Source organism: Ipomoea nil, unplaced genomic scaffold (genome assembly GCF_001879475.1).
Source record: "Ipomoea nil cultivar Tokyo-kokei standard unplaced genomic scaffold, Asagao_1.1 scaffold2480, whole genome shotgun sequence".
Classification (NCBI taxonomy): domain Eukaryota; kingdom Viridiplantae; phylum Streptophyta; class Magnoliopsida; order Solanales; family Convolvulaceae; genus Ipomoea; species Ipomoea nil.
In genome coordinates this window covers 827,075-851,816 of record NW_017618908.1, presented here as the reverse complement: position 1 = coordinate 851,816, position 24,742 = coordinate 827,075, and the positions used below count along the sequence as shown (strand labels likewise).

Sequence of the window (24,742 nt, the reverse complement as noted above, 5' to 3'; positions counted from 1 at the left end):
TAAAGTGTATTACCACACCATCGCCTTCACATCGCAGGTTACTCTACTTCGTATTTTATCTTAAACTACATATTAGTTTCTTTGTCCTTTAAAATCTGATGTTATACGTTGTCTCCGACCTAGGTATATCACTTTCTTTTGCTGCACATTCAATATTTTTTAAGAACAAACATTGAGAGGATATGAACAGATGGTACCTTTGTTGTCCCCATAATGTTTCATCTTCCTTCATATCACTGTTGTGTAAGATTTTCCCTAATAATATATATTATATATTATATATTAAGGCCTTAATTAAGTGGTGCAAGTTGATTAGGCTTATTAAGTAGTCTGGTTGGACTTAATAACTAGTAGTTGTTAGTCAACCAAACTCTGTGCCTAATATAACCTGGATTGATGGGATACAGGATTATAGATTAGATAGCACATTCAGTTACGGTACTCAGACTGCTCAGTAGATACCAATACACCATCTAGGGTTCTGAGTCAGGTCTGAGGCAAAACATGGCTAACGGTCTACCGTTAAGAGGCAACACAACAGGAACATCAACTATGGCTGGAGATCTACATGGCTACGTTTTCGCTATCATACGAGTCAGGTTTCTCGTATACTATGGTTTATTATAGTTAGACTATTGTATATCTAACATGCTGAGCATGTTAGTTTCTCCATCCTTTCACTATTTTGTTGTTTCATCAAATTGAATCGTACAACTCAAATAGTGGTATCCCACTGCATATCATCTTGGAATAGTAACAGTTGTATACACATTTAATATTGTTCTGCATTGATTATTAGAGCTTATTAGTTATTATCATACTGTCCTGAAATATGATTCCTTCACAGCAGCCTGCCTACATGACAATAAATTGTATTTTAAAGGATAGAAACATAAATCAAGATAAAGAAAGAGAAGAGTGTTTCTCCACAAGGCATATAGGACTGATTATTTAAAGTATAGAAATAGTAATATTATTCATAAAAGGGTCCTATTTTATAGTTATAGATCTTACTGAAAATTTCATATAGAATGCATGTTCTCTTGCCTCTTGGTACTTCATTTTTTTTACCACTAAATTGCATCCAACAGGATCATGCATTGTACAACCATCTCCTTTTTACTGCCATGTTAAAAAAAATGCAATCTGGACTGTGCATATGCATTAAAAAAAAAAAAGATTTGTAATCAACAATCAGGCATGCAGATGTAAATACCTCTTGATCATGGAAGAACTCTTTGCACTTGATTGTAGAAGAGCCTTTTCTTTCTAGGGTTTTATATGTATGCACCACCCTAACTTTGATTGTGCTTCAATTCTTGTTTTACGACCAAGCATGTATATAAGAGCCAAGAAAGTCCTAAGATGTATACTGGAAAAAGTATTCTGATTAGGTTTAATTTCGTTGTAATGTTTGTATTCGAATACAAGTATGTGAGAACCGGTTCTATTCAAATACAAGTATGTGAGAACCGGTTCTATTCAAATACATATATGTGTCTATGTTGGTCCCGAATGGGTGGTCGAGAAGTCTAGAGGGGGTGAATAAACTTCTCTAACTTTTCAAACTTTTCTTGGATGCACAACATTTTGGTAATTTCAACTCTAAATAACAAGTATAAAGAACTTAACAACTTAGAGTATGCACAGCGGAATAGTTAATGGTAAAGAGTTATGCTTATTTGTGCGGTGCTCAAAGAGAGATTCTAAACATGCAACACGTTAGAATGACTTGATATGATATAAGGATGATGTGTGCAAAAGATGGTTCGCATGCAAGCGTGGGAACTATTAAACCCAGACTAATAAAGATATGCGATAAATCGTTACATGTTAGTTCGTAGTTAAGGCATGCAGATAAATAAGTGAGCAATAAGTAAAGTAAAGAGAGAGAGAGAGATTTATAGTGGTTCGGAGATGGTGTAATTCTCCTAATCCACTCTTCTCCTTTCACTCCAAGGAGGAAATTCACTATTCTTCGATCACCCAGATACAATAGTGAATCAGTGCCCGCCGACACTGTCCCGAGTGCTTCGCGCAAAGCTACACTCCACCAAGGTTTTTCACAAGCTCATCTTGTTACTCCGCCTTCCCGAGTACTTCGCACCAAGCTGTACTCCTACACCACGAGAACTACGCACAAAGCTACGCTATCACAGGGTTTTCTTTTTTTTTTTTTTTTTTTTTTTTTTTTTTTTTTTTTTAAGGCTAAAAGATTAACACATTAAATCACGAATAAGACAGTTTACAAGGAAAAGGGGGAGTATCAAACCACTCCCCACAACCTGACTCAGAAAAAGCCTCGCTAGCAACAGCGTGGGCGGCACAATTCGCAGATCGTTTAACAAATAGGAATTGAACATCATCCAATGAGGACACCAACTCTTTAATATCATCTACTAAAAGTCCAAAAATGGAATTAAAAGAAGAAGATGAAAGACAACGGTAAAGAATTTGTGAATCCATTTCCACATCAATGCTATCTGATGTGGATAATTCATCCGTGTGTATGTAAAATGTATGTACGGTCTATAATATGTATGAACAAGGTAGTAGACAAGAGGGTATAGCAAGATGAACCTCTTTCATTAATGTAGTTCTTGCATGTTTAGAGAGAAGGGAGAGAGTTGTGTTGTGCTCTAGAGAGAGAGTTGTGTCTAGGGAGCAAGAGGAGAAGACCCCCAAAATGAAGGGTCAAGTGCCCTTATATAGGTGCAACCAGGTCGAGTTTGACCTTGACCCGTTGGCATTGACCCGAACCATTTGACCCGACCCAAATAGGAGCACGGAGCATACGAGGAGCCTGAACCCGGGGTATATTCCCCATCATGAAGCCCCCCCCCCCCAGTCCGTGCCCTGACAATGAGTTAGCGAGGAAGGGTTCGGGCTGGAAAACTGATTATACGGTCCGCGACATGCGCCGATTGCCTCATTAAAAAATCTTAGACTAGGAAAAACCCAGTGAGAAAAAATTCTAGCTAAGGGAAAAAGAGCACAACGCTAAACGCAGTCTGGTGGACTAAAGAAAGGGGTTGCCCGACCTAGGGGTCGGGTTTGCAACATGATTCGCGAGGTTGAATCTTTACCAATCGAGCAGCCGAGAAGCTTGCTAAGATCGGGAGATCGGGTTAGCTGCGACCTAGAGGTCTACTTTACTGTTCTATCGACTGGATTGCTGGGTACGACTGAAAGGTCAGATTTATTTGCGATTTGGGGATCGAACTTTCTATGACTTAACGCTAGGAGACCCGATGGTCTAACGATAGCGAGATGCGCTCGGTTTGCGATTTGAAAGTCCTAGGCGTAGGGAAACTTGGAGACCCGATGGTCTAACGATAGCGAGACCGGGAATGTTACTTTGATCGAGAAGCACTAGGGGCTGGAAGACTCGAAGGTCTAATGAAGACGAGACCGGGGAGGTCGATCTACTCCTTTGATCGGGACTCGATGACGAGACCGGGGAGGTCGATCTACGAGACCAGGAAGGTCGATCTACGAAACCGAGAAGGTCGCTTTGCTCGGGAAGCACCTTAGTGCTCGAACTCCACAGGGTGAGGGAGCGCACTCTACAACCTTACTAGTGTAGCTAGCCCCCCACTCCCTTAGTTGCGAGAATCGTCAACCTAAGGGAGTAGATACGACAGTTTTCCAAGTTTGCTTTGCAACTTAGATTGCGATCGGGAAATAACCCGACTGATCTCATGATGTCGATGCATCAAACTATACTTAGGGTATCGACGGTTGATTTGCCTAGCTTGTAGGACTTGGAGGATTTACGAAGATTGAATTTACCGATCAATAGACCGGACCTCTTAGTATGATAGAGGGTTTGCATGCTACTCGGGAAGCACTTCAGTGCTCAAGCTCCATAGGCTTACGTTCGTAAGGCTTATTAGCCTATTGATCATACCAGGACGGACCCGGGCTTATGCCTACCCTCGTAGGGCTTCTTGGCCTACCGACCATGCCGGGACGGACCCGGGCTTATGCCTACGTTCGTAGGGCTTGTTGGCCTACCGACCATGCCGGGACGGACCCGGACTTATGCCTACCCTCGTAGGGCTTGTTGGCCTACCGACCATACCGGGACGGACCCGGGCTAATGCCTACGTTCATAGGGCTTGTTGGCCTACCGACCATGCCAGGACAGACCCGGACTTTTTTATGCCTACCCTCGCAGGGCTTCTTGGCCTACCGACCATGCCGGGACGGACCCGAGCTTATGCCTACGTTCGTAGGGCTTTTGGCCTACCGACCATGCCGGGACGGACCCGGGTTTAGCCTACTCTCGTAGGGCTTCATGGCCTACCGACCGTGCCGGGACGGACCCGGGCTTAACCTACTCTCGTAAGGCTTCGTGGCTTACCGACTGTGCCGGGACGGACCCGGGTTTATGCCGGTAATGGCAAGACCGATCTAACCGGGCTTTAGGTGCCGGTGGTGGAAATACCAACCTAACCAGGCTTAACGTACATATATTTTGCTATTACAATTTTCTAAAGTACAAGGTTACGATCTATATAATTTCTACAAACTATAACGTAGCCTATACAATTTATAATCTAAAATAAATATTACAACATTTAATAATTTCGCTCTTGGTCACAACTTCGAACAAGTGGGTGGGGGCTACTCAAGCCCAACGAACCAAGTGGCTAAAATTCATGGGCCCAAATCAACATGCCATGCCCTTTTAATAGATAAAACTTATTATTTCCACTTTCCACTAGAAGCAAATATCTGACTTAACCATAGTGCAATTTTCCACGCTAATTAGTGCTGTTGAATTTCCATGATCAGTAAATAGTGTTGCCACCTTTCACAGCCAATGTCGTTGCATGCAAGCCCGACACACCTCCAGATGAATGCCAGAGCCATCACCTCATCCGCCACTACCAACGTGGAGTAGAACTCTCCATCTACAGTTGACGACGCAACTTGGAATCACGGGCGGCGGACGGCAGGCGACACTGTTTGCGGTGGTGGGCGGCGCAGCGATGGTCATTGGCGGAGAACTTCGAACAATACGGGGCAAATAATAAAGAAGAAAAAGAGGCGTCCGTCCAAGGTCGCAGCACGCCATCGCTCCGGTTCCGCCGCGAAGAAATTGAACGGAGAGCTCCGGTTTCAACCACTGCATTTTGCCTGGGCAGATTAAATCCAGGAGAATAGAGCTGAGCTACGAGCATAACGGAGTAAATTTTTCTCCTCATAGGCTTAGTATTCAAACCAGGAATTCAACAAGTTATGGTGGTGGTGGTAGAAGCGTTGCTGCCAAGGGGAAGAGGGCGCCAATTGTTTCTTTTATTTTCAGCCAGAACGAACGCTTCTCCCGGCCTTTTATCATTGACTGGCCTCGAACGCCAGAAATCTGGAGAGCGCCACGGTTCTGATCACGACCAACCTAAACTCCTCGGTTTTCGAATTTGTGACGGAGAGCGCGGCGGCGGGCGACGGATTTGGGATCTCCGGCAAGGATGGCGAGCGGTGGTGCATGCCGGTGATCTTTTGAGGAAGTGAATTGATGAAAACCATCAAGATTCTTTGATCCAGAATACCAGCATTTGTATTCTCAGGGAAAAATGGCAGGCTACGAGAATCCACGATGGACCACATGCATTACTCCGGAGACGGCTTTTGATGGTTGAGAAACGCAGCTTTGGTTGCCGGTGACGTGGCGGCACGCACTTGCTCCGTGTGAAATTAATATAGACGTTTGAATTTGGTAACGTTGAAACAGACATTGTGACACAAATATTTATAACGCAGCTTCGGGCAAGCAGCCCTAATCTGCGAGGCACTTCTCAAATTGAGAATTTGCCTAAATCCACTAAAAGCTCAACATTTAAAGTACACTTTGTTTAGGGAACGAGGATTACACAATATGATTTCCTATCAAGCTATTGAGACCTAAACACTTGTACTACTTTTCAAGGGAATTTGGGTATCTCTCTCAATGACTCTCGTGCTCACGATTAGGTGCTGAAAGCGTGAGTTCTTGTGATTGAGAGTGTCTTCTTTTATAGGAGTTTAATAACCTTAGTCTGTGTATGAGTGGGTTTTTTAATCCTAATCACAGTTGGATTATGACATCCTATTATGGTTGGGATATGGTTTTTGCATTTACTACTTTGACAATTCATTTTAGGTCAACACTCTCCCCCTTTGTCAAACTTTTGCAAAAACCTTGATCCTCAGAGATACTTGATTTTTGGCTTGTCTCCCCCTTGATTTGATCTCACTCTTGATGTGTCATCTTCTTAGATTTAGTACCCATAGTCTAATATCTTCAAGTGATTAATTATGCCAGGGATATTTGTTTAGATTGCTACAACGTGGAGACTAGATAGAGACTAGTCAGACAATCTTGGTATTTCTAAGTCTTCGAAGGATGATCACAAAATGAACAACCTGGTTGTCTGGACACTTCAGAGACTATCAACAATGTTATTAGAAAAAAGGACATTTTTGGTTAGATCGGCTAAGTTTCAAAAGAAACATAGATCATTTATCAGTTGAGAAATTTGTAAAAAGCTTCATGATCAAGTTGTATGCTCCAGAATAGAATATTTCCAGAGACTTCACAATAATCAAATTCTTGAATCAGAGGTCAATTCATGATTCTCAATCCAAAAAGATTTCCAGTTCCAGAATCATTTCAAAAAGTTTTCCAGTTGCAAGAAAAGTTTCAGAAGTAACAATTTTCAGTTCCAGTTCCAGAATCACTGTTCATAATTCACAATCCAAAAAGATTTCCAGTTCCAGAATCATTTCAAAAGGTTTTCCAGTTGCAGGAAAAGTTCCAGAAGTAACAATTTTCAGTTCCAGTTTCTGAATCACAACAGTTTTCAGCTCCAGTTCCAGACAACAGTTTTCAGCTCCAGTTCCAGAATCATTTTTTATTGTTTCTCCCCCTTTTTTGCTTAAAAGTTTGAAGCTGCTAGGTAGATTCTTCACCTTCATCTGCAGCACTGCCACTATCTTCAGATTCTTCACCTTCATCTGCAGCACTGCCTTCATCATCTTCCTGATTAGGTTCCTCTTCAGCCTCCTGTCCATCTTGATTACTAGTACTGTTTTCCTCTTCTTCTTCATTACTTTCATTGCCAGTTGCTTCTTCATTTTGCTGACTATCTTCTTTGTCATTGTTTGCTTTCAAAACTGCCAACCACTGGAGTATTTCTGCCTTTTCTTCTTTGACTTCAATGTGTTTTCTCAACAGTTGTTTTTCTGAAATATCCAATTCCCTTAGTCTTTTCTCAAAGTATCTGATCAAAGTTTGCTGATTAGTTGGGTCATCTGCTGGCACCGAGTTATTATCTCAACAGTTGGCTCCTTTCTTTAGCTTTATTGTTGTGTTTAGGGTTTTGACTAGCACTTTCGGCTCTTGTGACTTTAGTCCTTGTTTGGTTAGGATAGAGTAGATCAGATTCGGAAAGATCAAGTGGGCTTTTGTTTCTCGGTTTTCTACAAAGTGTGTGATCTGTGAATGGATAATAACTCCAACATCGATTTTGATTCCCTTCCCTATTTTGTACAACAATTCTGCTAGGCTCCATTTGACTGTTGTCTCATGTAGTGATGGCATCCAATTGACAAGAGCAATTTTTTGGAGTATGGCATACTTGCTCGTTAGGGAAGCAACCTTGATTTTGTTTGTATCAAAACTTACATTTCCAGCAGTCAGTTCATGAGCAACCTGCTCATTTTGTAGTTGAATTTCTTGTTCTCCTGTGGATGTCCCTAGGTATTCATTGATGATTTCTGGATTGAATTCAAAGAATTTTCCACGTAGATATACCATTCCAAACATTGGGTTTTTAGGGTTGATGGTGGCTTTGGTGAGATTGCCATAGAACTCCTAATGACCTGTTCCTCATAATGATAGATGTTTGTGACTGTCCCTAGTAGGTTGTTTTTGGCTAGGGTTTCAGAAATCTGGGCATAATTTTCTAGTTTGTCAAGTATGAGGATTTTTTGGTTGATGATGTTTTTATCCACAAATTTGTTCCAATCTTTGGCATTTTCTTTAGACAAAAACTTTGGACTATAGGGTTTTGGTAGCTTTGTCAAGTCAGCATCACTAACTTCCTTTTGTTTCACTTTATCCTTTGCAGGCAGTGTCTTTTTCTTAGAATTACTAACAACTACCTTTTGTTTTCCTTTTTCCTTAGCTGTCAATTTCTTTCTCTTCTTTTCTGAGCCTTCTTCTTCACATTCATTATCCTCTCTTATCTCATCAGGTATCCAGTCTTGTTCTTCTTCTACATTTTTCCCTTTTTGTTTCTTGGTAATTCTCTGTCTTGGGGGAGGTATGTTGGGGGTTCTTCGGGGAGGTCTAGCAGATATTGGGAAATCATTGGGCCGTTTTGCTCTGGGGTCTGCCCTCTTTCGTTTTCTCTGTTCTCTGTTGGACAGAGAGGGCGGAGGTGAGGGTTCTACAACCGGGTGTTCTTCTTCATCGTGAGTGGGAGTAACATTACTCTCCCTTAATTCATCCTCGATGGATGGAGGAATCGTGAGGTCTCCATATAAATCAACAGTAAGATTACCTGGTCTAGGGTTTTGGACTTCTTCGAATGGAACCTGTGAGATGGGAACTGGGTCCATGACGATGGTGGTGGTGTCCTCTTCTTCGATGCATACCGGGTTTGATGGGATTCCGGTGCCGGCGTGCTGTGAGGCGGTTCCTTTCCGAGGTATTTTTCCTTGCCTTTGATTTCTTGTTCTCACCATAGTCGCTTTGTTGTAGTGAGTAGGAGATAACTGTGAGGGTGATTGTGGATGAGAAGATGCAATCGGGTGACCTCAAATGTGATTTTGAGTTTTGGGGATTTAGAAGTGGGCCGGGTATGGACCTTTCGGATGTGGGCTGGATGAGAGTCTCATGGAGATGGCGGTGTGGATCATGCTTATAGGTATAGTAAGACCTTTTTTTTTTTTTTTTTGAATATATATATAAATGTAAATAAAGTTAAAGGTAAAATGACTTGTGTATTTGTTTATAAAGTACACAGTCCTAATTCTACTCTCAGTTTTGCATATCTATTTCCATCAAGTGCCTTTGTGAGTATATCTGCAAGTTGGTTATCTGTGTTGATATGTGTGAGATTGATAATTTTGTTTTCAACGAGTTCTCTTATAAAATGGTGTCTGATGTCGATGTGTTTTGTTCGAGAGTGTTGTACTGGATTCTTGGAGATGTCTATTGCACTTTTGTTGTCACAGTGTATGGTCATGGTTGTTTGATGTATTCCATAATCTTCTAGCATCTGTTTCATCCAAAGTAATTGAGTGCAACAGCTCCCGGCTGCAATGTATTCTGCCTCTGCTGTTGATAATGATATAGAGCTTTGTTTTTTGCTTATCCAAGATACGAGATTTGTTCCTAGGAAGAAACAACCTCCTGAGGTGTTTTTTCTGTCATCTATGTTTCCTGCCCAATCGGCATCACAATAAGCTGATAAGTGATTGTTGGTGTCGAAGGAATACCATAACCCTAATTCGGTGGTTCCTTTAACATATTTAATGACTCTTTTCACTGCCTTTAAATGTTGTTCAGTAGGATTTGCTTGATATCTTGCACATATTCCTACCCCGAAGCTTAGATCTGGTCTACTTGCAGTCAGATACAGTAGTCCTCCTATCATACTGTGATACAAAGTTTGCTCTACTTGTTTTCCTTCTGTATCTTTTGAGATTTTTTCTGTTGTTGGAACAGGTGTTCTGACAACTTTGCTTTCATTCAGTCCGAATCTTTTGACTAGATTTTTTGCATATTTGCTTTGTGATATAAAGATCCCATTGTCTTGTTGTTTGATTTGCAGTCCTAGAAAGTAGGTTAGTTCTCCAACCATGCTCATCTCAAATTCTCCTTCCATGTTAGTGATGAATTGGTTTTTGTGGACCTCAAGTGTTGAGCCAAATACTATGTCATCAACATAGATTTGGGCAATGACTATGTCTTGACCATAATGTTTGACGAATAGAGTTTTGTCCACGCTGCCTCTTGTGTAGCCCTTTTTGACTAGGAATTCAGTGAGACGTTCGTACCAAGCCCGTGGTGCTTGTTTTAGACCATATAGTGCTTTGTTTAGTTTAAAAACACTTTGTGGAAAGTGGGGGTCTTCAAATCCTTTTGGTTGAGCAACATAGACCTCTTCTTTTAGATATCCATTTAGGAATGCCGTTTTCACATCCATTTGGTAGAGTTTTATCTTGAGTATGCAAGATACTGCTATGAGTAGCCGAATTGATTCAATTCTGGCCACTGGGGCAGACGTTTCCTCAAAATATGTTCCTTCAACTTGAGTGTATCCTTGTGCTACTAATCGGGCTTTGTTTCTTATAATGTTCCCTTGTTCATCTGTTTTGTTTCTGTAGATCCATTTTGTTCCTATGACATTGGCATTCTCTGGCTTAGTGACTAATTGCCAGACGTTGTTTCTTTCAAACTGTTGTAATTCCTCGTGCATGGCTCCCACCCAAAATTCATCTTTTAATGCTTCCGTGATGTTTTTGGGTTCAATTTTTGAGGTGTAGCAGTAGTCATAGTCTCCTTCTTCCATTTTTTGATAGTCTCGTTTCTTTCCTCTAGTTCTGATTCCTTCATTTAGTCCTCCTATAATGTTTTCTATTGGATGATTTTTCTGTAATCTGGTCTCATCAGTGATGAGGATTTCTTCTTTTTCTTCAGGGTCTACAGCTTCTTCTTTCTCTAATGTTTCTTATTCAGATTTCTGGTTATGCGATGTTGGAACTGTTGTTTCAACAACAGTTGTCTCTTCATCATTTGTGGAGGGATCTTCTGTTGTGTCATTGACCACAACGTTGATAGATTCCATGACAGTGTCTGTCCTAAGGTTATATACTCGGTATGCCCTGCTGTTTGAGGAGTATCCTAGGAAGATCCCCTTATCTCCTTTGATGTCAAATTTTCCCAATGGTTCCCTATCTTTTAGAATATAGCACTTACTTCCAAACACATGTGTGTGTTTCAAATTTGGTGTTCTTCTTTTCCAGATTTGGTATGGTGTCATGTTGGTTTCTTTTCGAGTGAATACTCGATTTATCAAGTAGCATGCTGTGTTAACTGCTTCTGCCCAGAATTTTGATGGAAGTCTTTTTAGGAGAACCCTTGCCATTTCTTAGATAGTTCGATTTTTTCGTTCGACTACTCCATTTTGTTGGGGTGTTTTTGGTGCGGAGAATTCATGATGAATCCCATTTTCTGTGCAGTATTCCTTGAATTTTGAGTTCTCGAACTCCCTTCCATGATCACTTCTTAGACGAATGATTTTTCCTATTCTTCCGTCTTTTTCATTCTGAATTTTGATAATGAGGGTTTTGAATATTGTGAATGCTTCAGATTTTTCTTTAAGGAAATTCACCCATGTGAATCGTGAAAAATCATCAACTGTTACATAGACATATCTCTTTCCTCCTATGCTTTCAGTCTGAGTTGGTCCAAACAAGTCCATGTGAAGTAGTTCTAGGATTCTAGAAGTGTGTATTCTTGAGGTCTTCTTATGGGCTGTTCGGGTTATTTTGTTTTCAAGGCATGCATCACATTTTTTGTTTTCATCTATGTCGAGTGTTGGAACTCCTCGATAGACTCCCTTCTTTAAACCCCTTTTCATGTCATGAAAGTTTATGTGACCCATCCGTTGGTGCCATAATTGTGTTTGATTGATGGTTGTCTGTAGGCAAGATAGATCACCGTCCCATGTGTAGCATTTATTTGTGGATTTCCTTCCGATCATAACACATTCATGATTTTGATTGAGAACATTGCAACTATCTTTTGAGAATTCCACTTTAAGTTCATCTTCACAAAGTTGACTTATACTAATCAGGTTTGCTTTTAACCCTAGTACTAAGAAGACTTTTGACAATTTTGGAAGTCCATGTACATTCAGGGTTCCATTTGCAACAATTTTTCCTTTTCCTCCATCTCCAAAGGTAACATATCATTCATCTTTATAGTGTATGTTCTCTAGATTTTCTGGATTTCCAGTCATATGCCTGGAACATCCGCTGTCAAAATACCATATATCTTGCTCTTTGTTTGTTTTGGAGGTGTATGCAACATTTTGATCTTTTCTTACCCAGACTTTCTTGCTATTATTTCTGTTGTGTGGTGGCCATACTCTGTTGTTTTGTCTGTAGTAATGATCATTTTGTCTTTTGTAGCAATGTGCTTTGATGTGTCCTAGTTTGTGACAATAGTAGCACCTTATTCTTCTTCGATGTCGGAAGTGATGTTGCGACACTTCCTGTATTTCAGGTTGGTTATTCTCGCTAGTGTCCGTGCTTGGAGTCCTGGGTCTTTCGGTAAGCTCCTTAATTTCTTGTAGCAGTCTGGTTTCTCTGTTCTTGAGGTCTAGTAGTTCGTTCTGGGCTTCTTTGTACTGTTTCTCTATTCGTTCTTTTTTCATTCTTTAAATAGTGATTATCTTCCATGAGTTCCAAATTTTTCTTGATGATTTGCTCCCATTTGGCATTTAGTTGAGTGTATGCCTCTAGTAACTCTTGCATGTCATCACTATTGTTATCTTCATGACTGGCAGTGAAGGCTACGAAGTTCGTGTTGTTATCATCTTCTTCACTATCTGAGTCATCGCTCAGAGTTGTTATATATGTTTTATTTTTCCTTTTCAAGTATGTGGCACATTCTGATTGAATGTGTCCAAAGCCTTTGCATTCATAGCATTGTATTCCTTCAGTAATTGTATTATCTCTTCTCTTTGGGTTGGATGGTTTTTGATTTGTAGAATTTACTTGGTTGTTTGAGGAATTTTTATTCCTGGACTTGTTAAACTTCTTGAGAACTCGGTTAAAATTCTTTGTTAGTAGTGCAATTGACTGTTCCATGGTTTCTGAATCAGTTTCTGAGTTCTCTTCTTGTTTGGATTGTAATGCTATTCCTTTACCATTGTTTTTCTGACCTTGTAGCATCTCGAGTTCATAGGTTTGAAGATTTCCTATTAGATCACTTAGTTTGTATGTATTCAGATCTTTATGTTCTTGGATAGCGGTGACTTTCATTTGGAATCTTCCGGGTAGTGAGCGTAGTACCTTTTTGACGATCCTATGTTCGGGTATAGGTTCGCCTAGGTTGAATGCATCTCCGGATATACTTAAAACTCTGGCACTGAATTGTGTGATGCTTTCTTCCTCCCCCATTTTCAGGTTTTCAAATTCAGTTTGTATCATCTGAAGCTTAGATTGTCTTACAGTTGTGTTTCCCTCATGATGATCGCACAATATACTCCATGCAATTTTGGCTATGCGAGTTGATGCAATTAGTTTAAAGGTGTCTTCGCTCACTGCTCCATATATTGCATTCATAGCTTTTGAGTTGAAGTCATATTCAGTTTTCTCTTCTTCGCTCCAATCAATTCTAGGTTTTGCATTCCCTTTATCATCAACTGGAGTTTTCCATTCGTTTTCTATTGCATTCCAGACGCCTTCTCCTTGTGCTAGAATGTATATCTGCATTCGAGCTTTCCAGTAGGAGAAGTTTGTGCCGAGTAGAGCCAGTGGTCTATTGTTTGAAAGACCTTCTCTTGGGAATTCCATTTGGATCATGCTAGTAACTTGAGCAGACCCGCTCTGATACCAATTGAAATTAATATAGACGTTTGAATTTGGTAACGTTGAAACAGACGTTGTGACACAAATATTTATAACGCAGTTTCGGGCAAGCAGCCCTAATCTGCGAGGCACTTCTCAAATTGAGAATTTGCCTAAATCCACTAAAAGCTCAACATTTAAAGTACACTTTGTTTAGGGAACGGGGATTACACAATATGATTTCCTATCAAGCTATTGAGACCTAAACACTTGTACTACTTTTCAAGGGAATTTGGGTATCTCTCTCAATGACTCTCGTGCTCACGATTAGGTGCTGAAAGCGTGAGTTCTTGTGATTGAGAGTGTCTTCTTTTATAGGAGTTTAATAACCTTAGTCAGTGTATGAGTGGGTTTTTTAATCCTAATCACAGTTGGATTATGACATCCTATTATGGTTGGGATATGGTTTTTGCATTTACCACTTTGACAATTCATTTTAGGTCAACACCCTGCTGTGGAATATTTGAAGAAGAATGCTCATATATCCATCGTCATCGTCGGGGAGATCAGCCACCGTCGATCCGCTGCTCGCTGCTGTTGTGGAGGAGACAAAAGCCCACCGGCTGCCGCGAGGGACACCGCCGGAAGAAGCTTGAAACCCACGAACTCTGCTTGGTAACACTATACTTCACTTTCTCTTCTTTATTTTTGTTTCATCTGTTTCGCATGCAGCACACCACAACTTTCACGGCAAAAACACCTTTGGCAGTTGCGAGGCGACCAATCATGAGATGTTGCTGATGGCCGAGATGAATAGATGATGCCCCAATTGCGATGTCGGGAAGCTGGTTGGGATAGAGAACACGAACCTTTCGCTCGGATCCCTACAGACAGCGCCATTTGATGTGGATAATTCATCCGTGTGTATGTAAAATGTATATACGGTCTATAATATGTATGAACAAGGTATAGTAGTAGACAAGAGGGTATAGCAAGATGAACTCTTTCATTAATGTAGTTCTTGCATGTTTAGAGAGAAGGGAGAGAGTTGTGTTGTGCTCTAGAGAGCGAGTTGTGTCTAGGGAGCAAGAGGAGAAGACCCCCAAAATGAAGGGTCAAGCGTCCTTATATAGGTGCAACCAGGTTGGGTTTGACCTTGACCCGTTGGCATTGACCCGAACTGTTTGACCCGACCCAAATAGGAGCACGGAGCATACGAGGAGCCTGAACCCGTGGTATATTCCCCATCACTATCCATACCAGTATTCTTAAGCCAGCTGAGAGCCTCTCTTACACACATTACCTCGGCTTCATTGACGGTAAGAGCCCCTTCCATGCGAATATTGTTTGCAGCCAAAAATTCGCCTTGATGATCACGTAACACCCCACCCAAGCCCATAACATTGTTATTCATATCCAGCGACGCATCGGTGTTCAATTTTATCCTCCCTGGTTTCGGTTTAAACCACCGGTCATTGCCAGTAGAAGTAGCTCTTGTGCAGTCAGTATTATCAGCCGCAAAACTATATTATTGTCATGAGCAATCCCCTTCCATACAAACTCATTCCTACTGCACCAAATCCCCCAACAAACCATAGCAAACTTAGCAAGGATATCCCCACTCAAACAAGTAATGAAATCGAAAAACCAATCAACAACATTACCGTAAGATTGATTAGCCATTGGTAAACCAAGTCTATTCCAAATTTCCACAGCCTTGGCGCACTGAATAAACATATTACAAGCACTTTCAGGTTCTCTCCTGCACATACGACATAGTAAAGAACAATGAATATTTTTATGCTGTATGGAGTCTCTGGTTGGTAGAAAGGAAGAAGCCAACTGCCAACAAAACTGCTTAACCTTTGACGGCACAACAATATTCCAAATTCGTGACCATGGCTTAGCACATGCAGTAACCCCGTCAATCGTTTATAACACGATTTGACAGTATATTCACCTTTCATATCCCAAAACCAATACCATGAGTCGATAGGCTTGCGGCTAGATATGGGAATACTTAAAATCAGCTTAGCATCTCTATTAATAAAAGTATTCAGAATCTTAGGCTCATCCCATCCCGTACCTTGTGAATTAAGAAGGCTAGCTACTGGTAGCATAGAGCGATACATCGTGCAATGAGATTATAGTGTAGAAAAGTTTAGATTTTCCTTGCTGTGTATATGATTGTAATCTTAGTTGTACTATGAACTCTTTATCTTACAAGCACCTATTGATATTTTGTTGTGGTAGTTTTTCCCCTACATGTTTTGTGTTGTGAGATGTGTATGGTAGGTTATCATGTGAAAATATTGAACAAAATATTAATATTTATTATATTTGTATAAAATACTTGGTAAATAAATACATATAACATATTTTGTATTATAACTTTTATATTTAATTACAAGATGATGTAAAAAGAAGACAATGGACAATGTAGTGTATAATAAATTAATAAATTTGAAGGTAAGGAATCTTTGAATTGTAGAAAATAAAGATAATATACCTAATGAAATTATATATCTTTTTATTAAATTTTTTATAATGAATATTTTTAAAAAATACAGGCATAATAGACATTTAATTTTAAATTAATTAAATACATATGTATGATTTTTTGTTGTAGCTACTAATTTATTTTAATTTAATAAGAGTAATAAAGTGTCTACATACTTTTGACGAACAATAATGAAATCATTATTTTTTTAATTTTCATTCGTTGTTCAGACAAATTGTTTTGAGAATTTGTCAATGACAATTGCTGTCAATTGATAATAAATAATTCAAAATATATGGTCACAATAGATATTGTTATAATGATATAGTAAAAATTAAATTAACTTACAAATTTCTTTAGAAGTTTTTCATGCTTTGATAATATTCTGAAAATTATGTTGTGCATAATGGTGCATACGGATGCAAAAACGACGTCGTTTTATTAAAAACGCGCGTCTCACTTAAAAAAAATCAGTTTCGATACCCAGCAACAACATATGAACTAAAATTCCAGAATAGATGAACTAAAATTCCAGAATCTGTGAACTAAAATTGCAGAATGAATGAACTAAAATTCCAGAATCTAATCTATGAACTAAAAGTTCCAGAATGAATGAACTAAAATTCCAGAATCTATGAACTAAAATTTCCGAATCGATGAACTAAAATTCCAGAATCGATGAACTAAAAATCCAGAATCAATGAACTAAAATTCCAGAATCTTTGAACTAAAATTCCAGAATGAATGAACAACATAATTCTGTTGAGGGGAATCGAACCTGTTTTTTTTTTTAAGTGAGATGCACGTTTTTAATAAAACGACGTCGTTTTTGCATCTGTATGCACCATGCATGGTGCATACGGATGCACAACATAACTATCCTATGTGTAAACTTATTCAATTGGGGCTAATGAGATGTCAACATTGTCAATTCTTTGAAAAATGGTTGTACCGTTTTAGAGTCCAAGTGTAATTGTATTTATGACCAACAACTTTGTAGTTAGGTCGCGCAAGTCCGACAATGATGTAAGAACAATTTTGTTCGATAAAAAAAAATAATAAAATAATATTTATAAAGTAATATTCAATTGTACAATTATAAAAATACATACAAAAAAATATTAATACAATAATAACCTAAATCATTCAAATAATGCAAAAGCATAATTAAAATATTAAGTTTTATTCTAAATAATCAAAAGAAGATTAATTAATCAAAAAAAAAAAACTTAACCCAAATTTGTTTTTTTTTTAATGCAAGAAAATCAAATGATTTTTAAAGTTCATGATTTATGATCTTTGATGCTCAACTTTGAAATCTATATATTTAGTCGCGCTAATTATTTGGCCAAAATTTATGTTAAAAAAAAAAATATATATATATATATATATATAATCGCACTCACATGCGAATGCTTCGCCCAGGAGCGAAATAGGAATGGATTCTGTCCGTCCACGTGTCCAGATCTAATGGATGAGAAACACTGATTTTTTAAATAAAATACGGTGGCATTTTTGTAAATAATTGAACATCGAAGTGCAATTAAAAAGTATTACAAGTGCATGTAAAATGTATTATAGGTGCAAGTAAAATTTACACTGAGCATCAATACTAAGTGCACCTATAGTTCTAAGTAATTGCACCTATAGACTATAGTTCTAAGTAGTTGCACAAATAGTTATAAGTAATTGCACCAAGGTGCATGAATGTTTGAGGATACATACCAAGGACCTTGTGGTCCCATGGTACCCAGTTGCTTCCCTATGTTGGAGGTGATGGATTCAAGCCTCGATAAAAGCGTAGTAACTTGTATTAGTGGAACACACACACACACACACACACACACACACACACACACACACACACACACACACACACACACACACACACACACACATATATATATATATATATATATATCAAAATAGAGTTAATATTCAAAATGGTCTTCGACTATAATAATCTAATATAGTCTCTGATTTTTGTATTTTTGCACAATTTAATTCTTCATTTGTTATTATTTTGTCAAATTGATATTAAATAAAAGGACATTTATATAATTTTAATATCAACATCTCTTTACTCTCAGTCATGCGAAATCTCACTTTTTTTACGAATTATTCATAGACCTGCTAATTAAATTTTTATATTCATAAGATTGAGAGTAATTCGTAAAAGAAAGAAAAATTTCACATTTTGTATGTCGAGAAGTAAAGAAATGTTAATATTGAAATTACTTTTTTTTTTTTTTTTTGAAAGTTACTGGCTCTATTACATTGTAGTATCTGTTCATATACTTTCTCAACCTACTGAAACACAAAGAACTTATAATCTTCCAAATGGAAGTCCAACCCGGATACCATTGGACCACATAGTCCTGGTAATATTGAAATTACTTAATTGTTTCACTATTTAAATTACCAAAGCCACGAAATTGTGCAAAAACACATAGGTTACCAAAGTCACAAAATTGAGAGAAATCATTATTTTGAGTATTAACTCAATCCAAATGTATTATCAAAAAAAAAAAAAAAAAAAAAAAAAAAAAAAAACTCAATCCAAATATAAAAGAAATACCAAATATAAATCCACATGTTAGAAATTTCTTTTAATAATTATATACTTTCCTTTTTGTTTTTTTTTGTTATTGCTTTTTCTTCGTCATTTTAAGCAGAGCAGGCAGACAAATATCTTCGCCATTAAAGTGTTTCAATTCCTTGCACAAAATCCTCAAACTTCTTTCAATTTTGGTGTGTGGTGGTTGAGCCGAGGGGAACATGGAGGGAGTGGATTACTTAGCCGGCGAGAGGAGGAAGGCGGAGTTCGACGTTGACGAAATGAAGATCGTCTGGGCCGGCTCTCGCCACGCCTTCCAACTCTCCGATCGAATCTCCAAGCTCGTCGCAAGTGACCCTGTACGATTTCTCTTGCTCTTATCTCTCCAAATATTTCTACTTATCGGCGGAATCGAGCTTAGGACAGTGTGTGATTTTGGTGTAACGGTCATTTATTTGCTAGTTTCTTCCATGGGAAATTAGGGGTGGGGATGAATTTTGGTAATTTTTCTTTTGGGAGAGCTGCTTTGGAGCATGATTAGCTTGTTATATGAATCTAGGATGAAAGCTGTGATGTTTGATGTTGAATTATGGATGCTTTTTTGTGTATCCCCTGGAAACATTCCCTAGATTGTGATTCTAGAGAATTTAGAATCTTTAGAAGTATATCTGAAAGTACTGATTGAAATCGTAGAAAGTACTAACTGTCACTGTACCATACCTGATTTTATAGCCTTTTTATATTTTGGAAGGTGAGCAGATAAGAGGTCAACTTGAATTCTTGGAAAACTGTTTTTTTTTTTTTTTTTTTCTTTGATTTCTCTTATTTTATTTTTAGCTGTTTAGTGTTTCTGCTTTTCCAATTATTGTTACATTTTGAATGTGGATTTAGGCCTTCAGTAAGGATGGCAGGACCACGATGCCTAGGAAGGAGCTGTTTAAAAATACCTTAAGGAAGGCAACTTATGCATGGAAACGGATCATTGAACTCCGTCTTACTGGTAGGGTTGTTGCTTTACTTTTCTTTTATTCTATTGGTAGGCTGTGATCACTTTTAAAGTTTTTAAAGTTGGCATTTTGTGATGTTATTATTTCTGCTGCAGAGGAAGAGGCAACTAAACTTAGGGTCTATATAGACGAGCCTGCTTTTACAGATCTTCATTGGGTAATTTCTTTCACTGATTCTTTTTTTGTTTTCAAGCATCTCTATTCACTTGTTGTGTAAATGTGTTGCCTTTCTTTTAATTTGTATTCATGCTTTCTTTAACATTGTAGTTAACCACTTACGATTCCTCTGCAGGCGATGTTTATTCCAGTTATTAAAGGATCTGGCTCGGAGGAACAGCAACAGAAGTGGTTGCCGTTGGCCTACAAGATGCAAATAATTGGCTGCTACGCACAAACTGAACTTGGCCATGGTTCCAATGTCCAAGGCCTAGAAACCACTGCCACATTTGATCCCCAAACAGATGAATTTATTATTCATAGTCCTACGTTGACTTCAAGCAAGGTGAGATGTCCAGGCAATTTCTGGCATAGTTCTATGATTGTATTTGTGTATTAAATTTGAGGTTTATAGGCTTATAATTATAGAAAATAATATTCTCAAGGGAAACATTTATCTTAATTTTATTTCATCTGTTTACTAACCCAGTATAAAATGAAGCATCATTTGAACTATTGATTTGTTAACAACCATATAAACTAATTCTCTAACTGCAATTCAATTTAATCTTGGATGCAATTGTTGATTTCTCCCTAATTTCTGGTTTTGTATTCTTGACAGTGGTGGCCTGGTGGATTGGGTAAAATCGCTACCCACGCTGTTGCTTTTGCTCGTCTTATAACAGAGGGTAAAGACCATGGGGTTCATGGTAAGGAGTTAAGGACAAATGTTTTTTCATATCATAATGGCACTAATAAATACAACACATATAGGAAGTAAGAGAACATTTATCTCTTACATGATAATTCTTTATGTTTACTTACATACTTTTAGGATTTATTGTTCAACTGCGGAGCTTGGAGGACCATAAACCCCTTCCTGGTATAACTGTTGGAGATATTGGAATGAAATTTGGAAATGGTGCATATAACACCATGGACAATGGGGTGTTGAGATTTGATCACGTGCGTATTCCGAGAGATCAGATGTTGATGAGGTACGTAAAATGCATGAATTTCTTTTACAATCATTGTGGCAATCCTAATTTTCTTTCTCTGCAATTTATTGCAACTCTTAACCCCCATAAATTTGGGGGGGGGGGGGGGGGGGGGGGGGAGAAATGAGAATGTTACTTACATGTACAGCTTGTTTTTATGGCTCAAGTTTGAGTGAGAAAATTCATAAGTAATTTTCTTTGTGAGAAGCACTTTAAAACAACTCTATTGAATGCATAGAGGGCCTTTTACTAAACTCAATTTGATGACACTACACTGCTAGAATACCTTTTTTTTTTTACTCTGCTTTTATCATCAGGGTATAGATCTTCCTAACATAGGCTTTAATGATTTTTATTTGTTGGAATGCTCAGGGTTTCACAAGTTACAAGAGAGGGGAAATATGTGCAATCTGATATTCCTCGACAGATTCTTTATGGGACTATGGTGTTTGTCCGACAAACCATTGTATCGGATGCTTCTTCTGCTTTGTCCCGTGCGGTATGCATTGCTACTAGATATAGTGCTGTGCGTAGACAATTTGGTTCGCAAGATGGTGGACAGGAAACACAGGTATATATGTGTAAAATTTGTGCATCAAAATTGACTTACAGTTTAGTGTATGCAGGTTGGAAATCTTGACATTATAGTCTGTATTTTAGTTCTATTGGTCTAGCACCTAACAGGACAAAAACCAATCAAAATTATTCTTTTTAAACACATACGAATCCATTTTCGGTTTTTCTTGAAGCATCTCTCTTTTTGTTGGCTTTAGTTTATGCTACAAATGTGTATCTGTTTATGTCCTAAAAACTTAAGCAAACATCTCTGTTTAGGAATGACATGCCTTTGAATTTCCCCCAACTTTTCTACTACTATGTATCAACTGTAGTTTTAGTAAAATCCCTATTGAAAATCTAATTTATGTTTTGGCAAGTCTGTTGATTAAGATGCTGGTTGGCTGTGTTTGTAAATAGTTTTACACACTTTTAGACTTTCAATTATGGATTCTGTATTTATCATTCTCACGTCTCTAATGAGTTCTTTTCTTGGAAACTATTTTGAGTAGTTACTTGTTCCATCCTTGTTCAACTAAATTAATTTTGAACTAACCTGGAGGTCGGTAATTGATGCCTTTGATACTTGTATTACTTTTAGGTAATAGACTATAAAACACAGCAGAGTAGGCTCTTCCCTTTGTTGGCTTCTGCCTATGCCTTCAGATTTGTTGGTGAGTGGCTGAAATGGTTGTACACTGATGTAACCCAAAAACTGCAAGCTGGTGACTTCTCGACATTGCCCGAAGTTCATGCATGTACTGCAGGGTTGAAGTCTTTGACTACTTCTGCTACAGCTGTAAGTGATCGATGGCAAATTGACAAGTTATATATTGTTCTGCCCATGGGACTGAGTCTCTCGACTCTCTCCTTTGCCTTTTCTCCTTTTAATTTTGATGCATCGATGAGTCGCTAATGATTTACTGTATCTCTATTATGTATGCTACTTGCATTTTTGTTGCTTCTACTGGGATCCGGGACTAGGCATTTTCTAGTTATTTAATGGTTGACATATAAATGAAGTCATTATGACACTCCTCGAGTCCTTGGCATGTTATATTTTACTTTTCCTCTTATTCTTGATTACTTGTTCTCCTTATATTGTTCAGTTTTAAGTTCGTTGTGTCAATATCATTTTTAACATTTTCCTGACATGATTAATATTGAATTTTGCAGGATGGAATTGAAGAATGCCGTAAATTATGCGGAGGCCATGGATATTTGTGTAGCAGTGGGCTTCCAGAATTATTTGCTGTTTATGTCCCTGCATGTACATATGAAGGAGATAATATTGTGTTACTTCTACAAGTATGTGAGAACCGGTTCTATTCAAATACATATATTTGTTGGATATAAGTTTATCCTTTGCTGCATTTAGTCCGTACTTGAACTTAGTCTATCCATTAATGACAATCCCGTGAACTAAACTATTGTGATTTGGTACAGGTTGCTCGATTTCTTGTGAAGACTGTTTCACAGCTGGGATCTGGTAAACAGCCTGTGGGGACTATAGCTTATATGGGGAGAATTGAGCATCTAATGCAATGTCGTTCCAATGTTCAGCAAGGTAAAATCTCGGCTCTTCGATATAAGAGCATGTTTTAGCTTTTCACAAAATCTCGACTGCAACAACTGCGTACATTTCTGTTGTACATGTTTATCGCCATTTCGAATGGCTCTTCAGAATGCTCTGGACTTAAAGTCGGTAAATTGGTGAGTTGATACTAAAAAATAATGCTATGCAGCCAAGGACTGGCTGAAGCCTAGTGCAGTTTTGGAGGCGTTTGAAGCGAGGGCCGCAAGAATGTCTATTTCATGTGCGAGGAACGTGAGCAAGTTTGCCAATCCAGAAGACGGTATTCATTTCTATCTATTCAGTTTGTTATTCATTCTGATTACTTTTCAATATTCAGCAATTTCAAGTTGTGTGCTTCTAGACAATTTTTGACAAGGCAGAATTCTTGCGTTTTCTACTTTGTCCTATTTTCTGCAGGTTTTGCTGAACTCTCGGCTGATTTGGCAGAAGCAGCAGTTGCTCACTGCCAACTAATTGTCGTCTCCAAGTAAGCCTTAGTTTCTAATTTCCCTGTTTGGTAAAATAGTTAGCCTATCAGCCAATTTTGGCTTGTTTGACTTAGTTAAACAACTAATACAAGTGTTTGATTAATTAGCTTTTTGTAACAACTTATTGCTCCAAAACACTAAAATTCAAAAAGCTGCTTCTGCTCAAAGCAGCTTTTTCGATTAGCTTTTTGAGAAAGTCATTTTGTATGTAATAAGCTATCAGCTAACAGTTAATTTACCAAACATCTTTCTACAATCAGCTAATGCTATCAACTAGTCAAACCCACTAACCAATCAGCTAACAGCTATTTACCAAACACTCCCTTTGTGTTTTTAGCATGCCGCATCTTTCAATAGTGATCATTTGCGGAGTCATGCTCTTGCTGCTGCATGGTTTATGTCATGGAAGTAAAAGTTTTTTGTATCTGTTCTATACTTTCTCAATCTTTTGAGCCCAAAGAATCAATGCCCCCACCACCACTGGGGGTTCGATCTTGTGACCACCCACTTGGAATGGTAACAGAGGTGCCATTACATTGGCAAATGTTATTGTTAATATTAAGCATGTTACAGAATGTTCAAGAGCCGTGTTCTATATTGTTCAGGTTTATCGAAAAATTACAGCAAGACATTCCGGGGAAAGGGGTGAGGCAGCAGCTGGAAGCTCTTTGCAGTGTCTACGCTCTCTTCCTCCTCCATAAACACCAAGGCGATTTCCTCGCCACCGGCTACATAACGCCAAAGCAGGCCTCGCTTGCCAACGATCAACTCCGAGCTTTGTACACCCAGGTTAGCGACATATGATTTGCAAACTTATCTGCCAGGCTTTCCACTCTTTTCCGGTTCATATTCCTAAACTCGTGATATCAAACCAGGTGCGCCCGAATGCTGTTGCACTCGTTGATGCATTTAACTACACTGACCACTTCCTTGGCTCGATTCTTGGTCGCTACGATGGGAATGTATACCCAAAACTTTACGAGGAGGCTTGGAAAGATCCCTTGAACGCAACAGTCGTGCCCGATGGCTACCATGAATACATCAGGCCGCTCCTGAAGCAACAACTGCGAAGCGCCAGACTATGATCAAAGCGCCATCGAATATATCTCCTGTGTTACTATATAAATGGAAACCATTCTGCTATTATAGACTTATAATAAACTTAAACTTTGTACCAAAAATAACAATATAACAATAATGCCCATTTTGTGTAACAGGTTTTATGATTGAGCAGTTATCCATATTTAGGGAATAGAATAATGTTGTACTGAGCACTTAAGAAGTAGTAATATTTTTCACTTGTTTGGTCTTGATAATAAAGTATACCCAT

At 38.5% G+C, this 24,742-nt stretch overlaps 1 protein-coding gene across 2 annotated transcripts; it reads left to right on the top strand.

The window, feature by feature from the left end:
- The first annotated feature begins 18,745 nt into the window (after positions 1 to 18,745).
- LOC109153232 (peroxisomal acyl-coenzyme A oxidase 1) lies at positions 18,746 to 24,742 on the top strand. Of its 2 annotated transcripts, XM_019301087.1 has the most exons (14): positions 18,747 to 18,991; positions 19,524 to 19,632; positions 19,735 to 19,796; positions 19,932 to 20,141; positions 20,418 to 20,505; positions 20,631 to 20,793; positions 21,166 to 21,364; positions 21,950 to 22,147; positions 22,525 to 22,656; positions 22,795 to 22,915; positions 23,094 to 23,204; positions 23,342 to 23,411; positions 24,018 to 24,201; positions 24,288 to 24,742. In XM_019301087.1, the coding sequence occupies exons 1-14, from the start codon at positions 18,854 to 18,856 to the stop codon at positions 24,495 to 24,497; spliced, it is 1,995 nt and encodes a 664-aa protein (XP_019156632.1). In that variant the 5' UTR covers positions 18,747 to 18,853; the 3' UTR covers positions 24,498 to 24,742. The 2 variants fall into 2 exon arrangements, with proteins under 2 accessions (XP_019156633.1, XP_019156632.1); XM_019301088.1 differs by lacking the exon at positions 22,525 to 22,656 and having other exon boundaries at positions 18,746 to 18,991.

Bases quoted from the DNA above. Each gene is read 5' to 3' on its own strand.
- LOC109153232 (XM_019301087.1), top strand. From the start codon at position 18,854: ATGGAGGGAGTGGATTACTTAGCCGGCGAGAGGAGGAAGGCGGAGTTC. The intron at 19,797-19,931 runs GTAATTTCTTTC...ATTCCTCTGCAG, and splicing joins CTTTTACAGATCTTCATTGG to GCGATGTTTATTCCAGTTAT. The intron at 22,916-23,093 runs GTAAAATCTCGG...AATGCTATGCAG, and splicing joins TCGTTCCAATGTTCAGCAAG to CCAAGGACTGGCTGAAGCCT.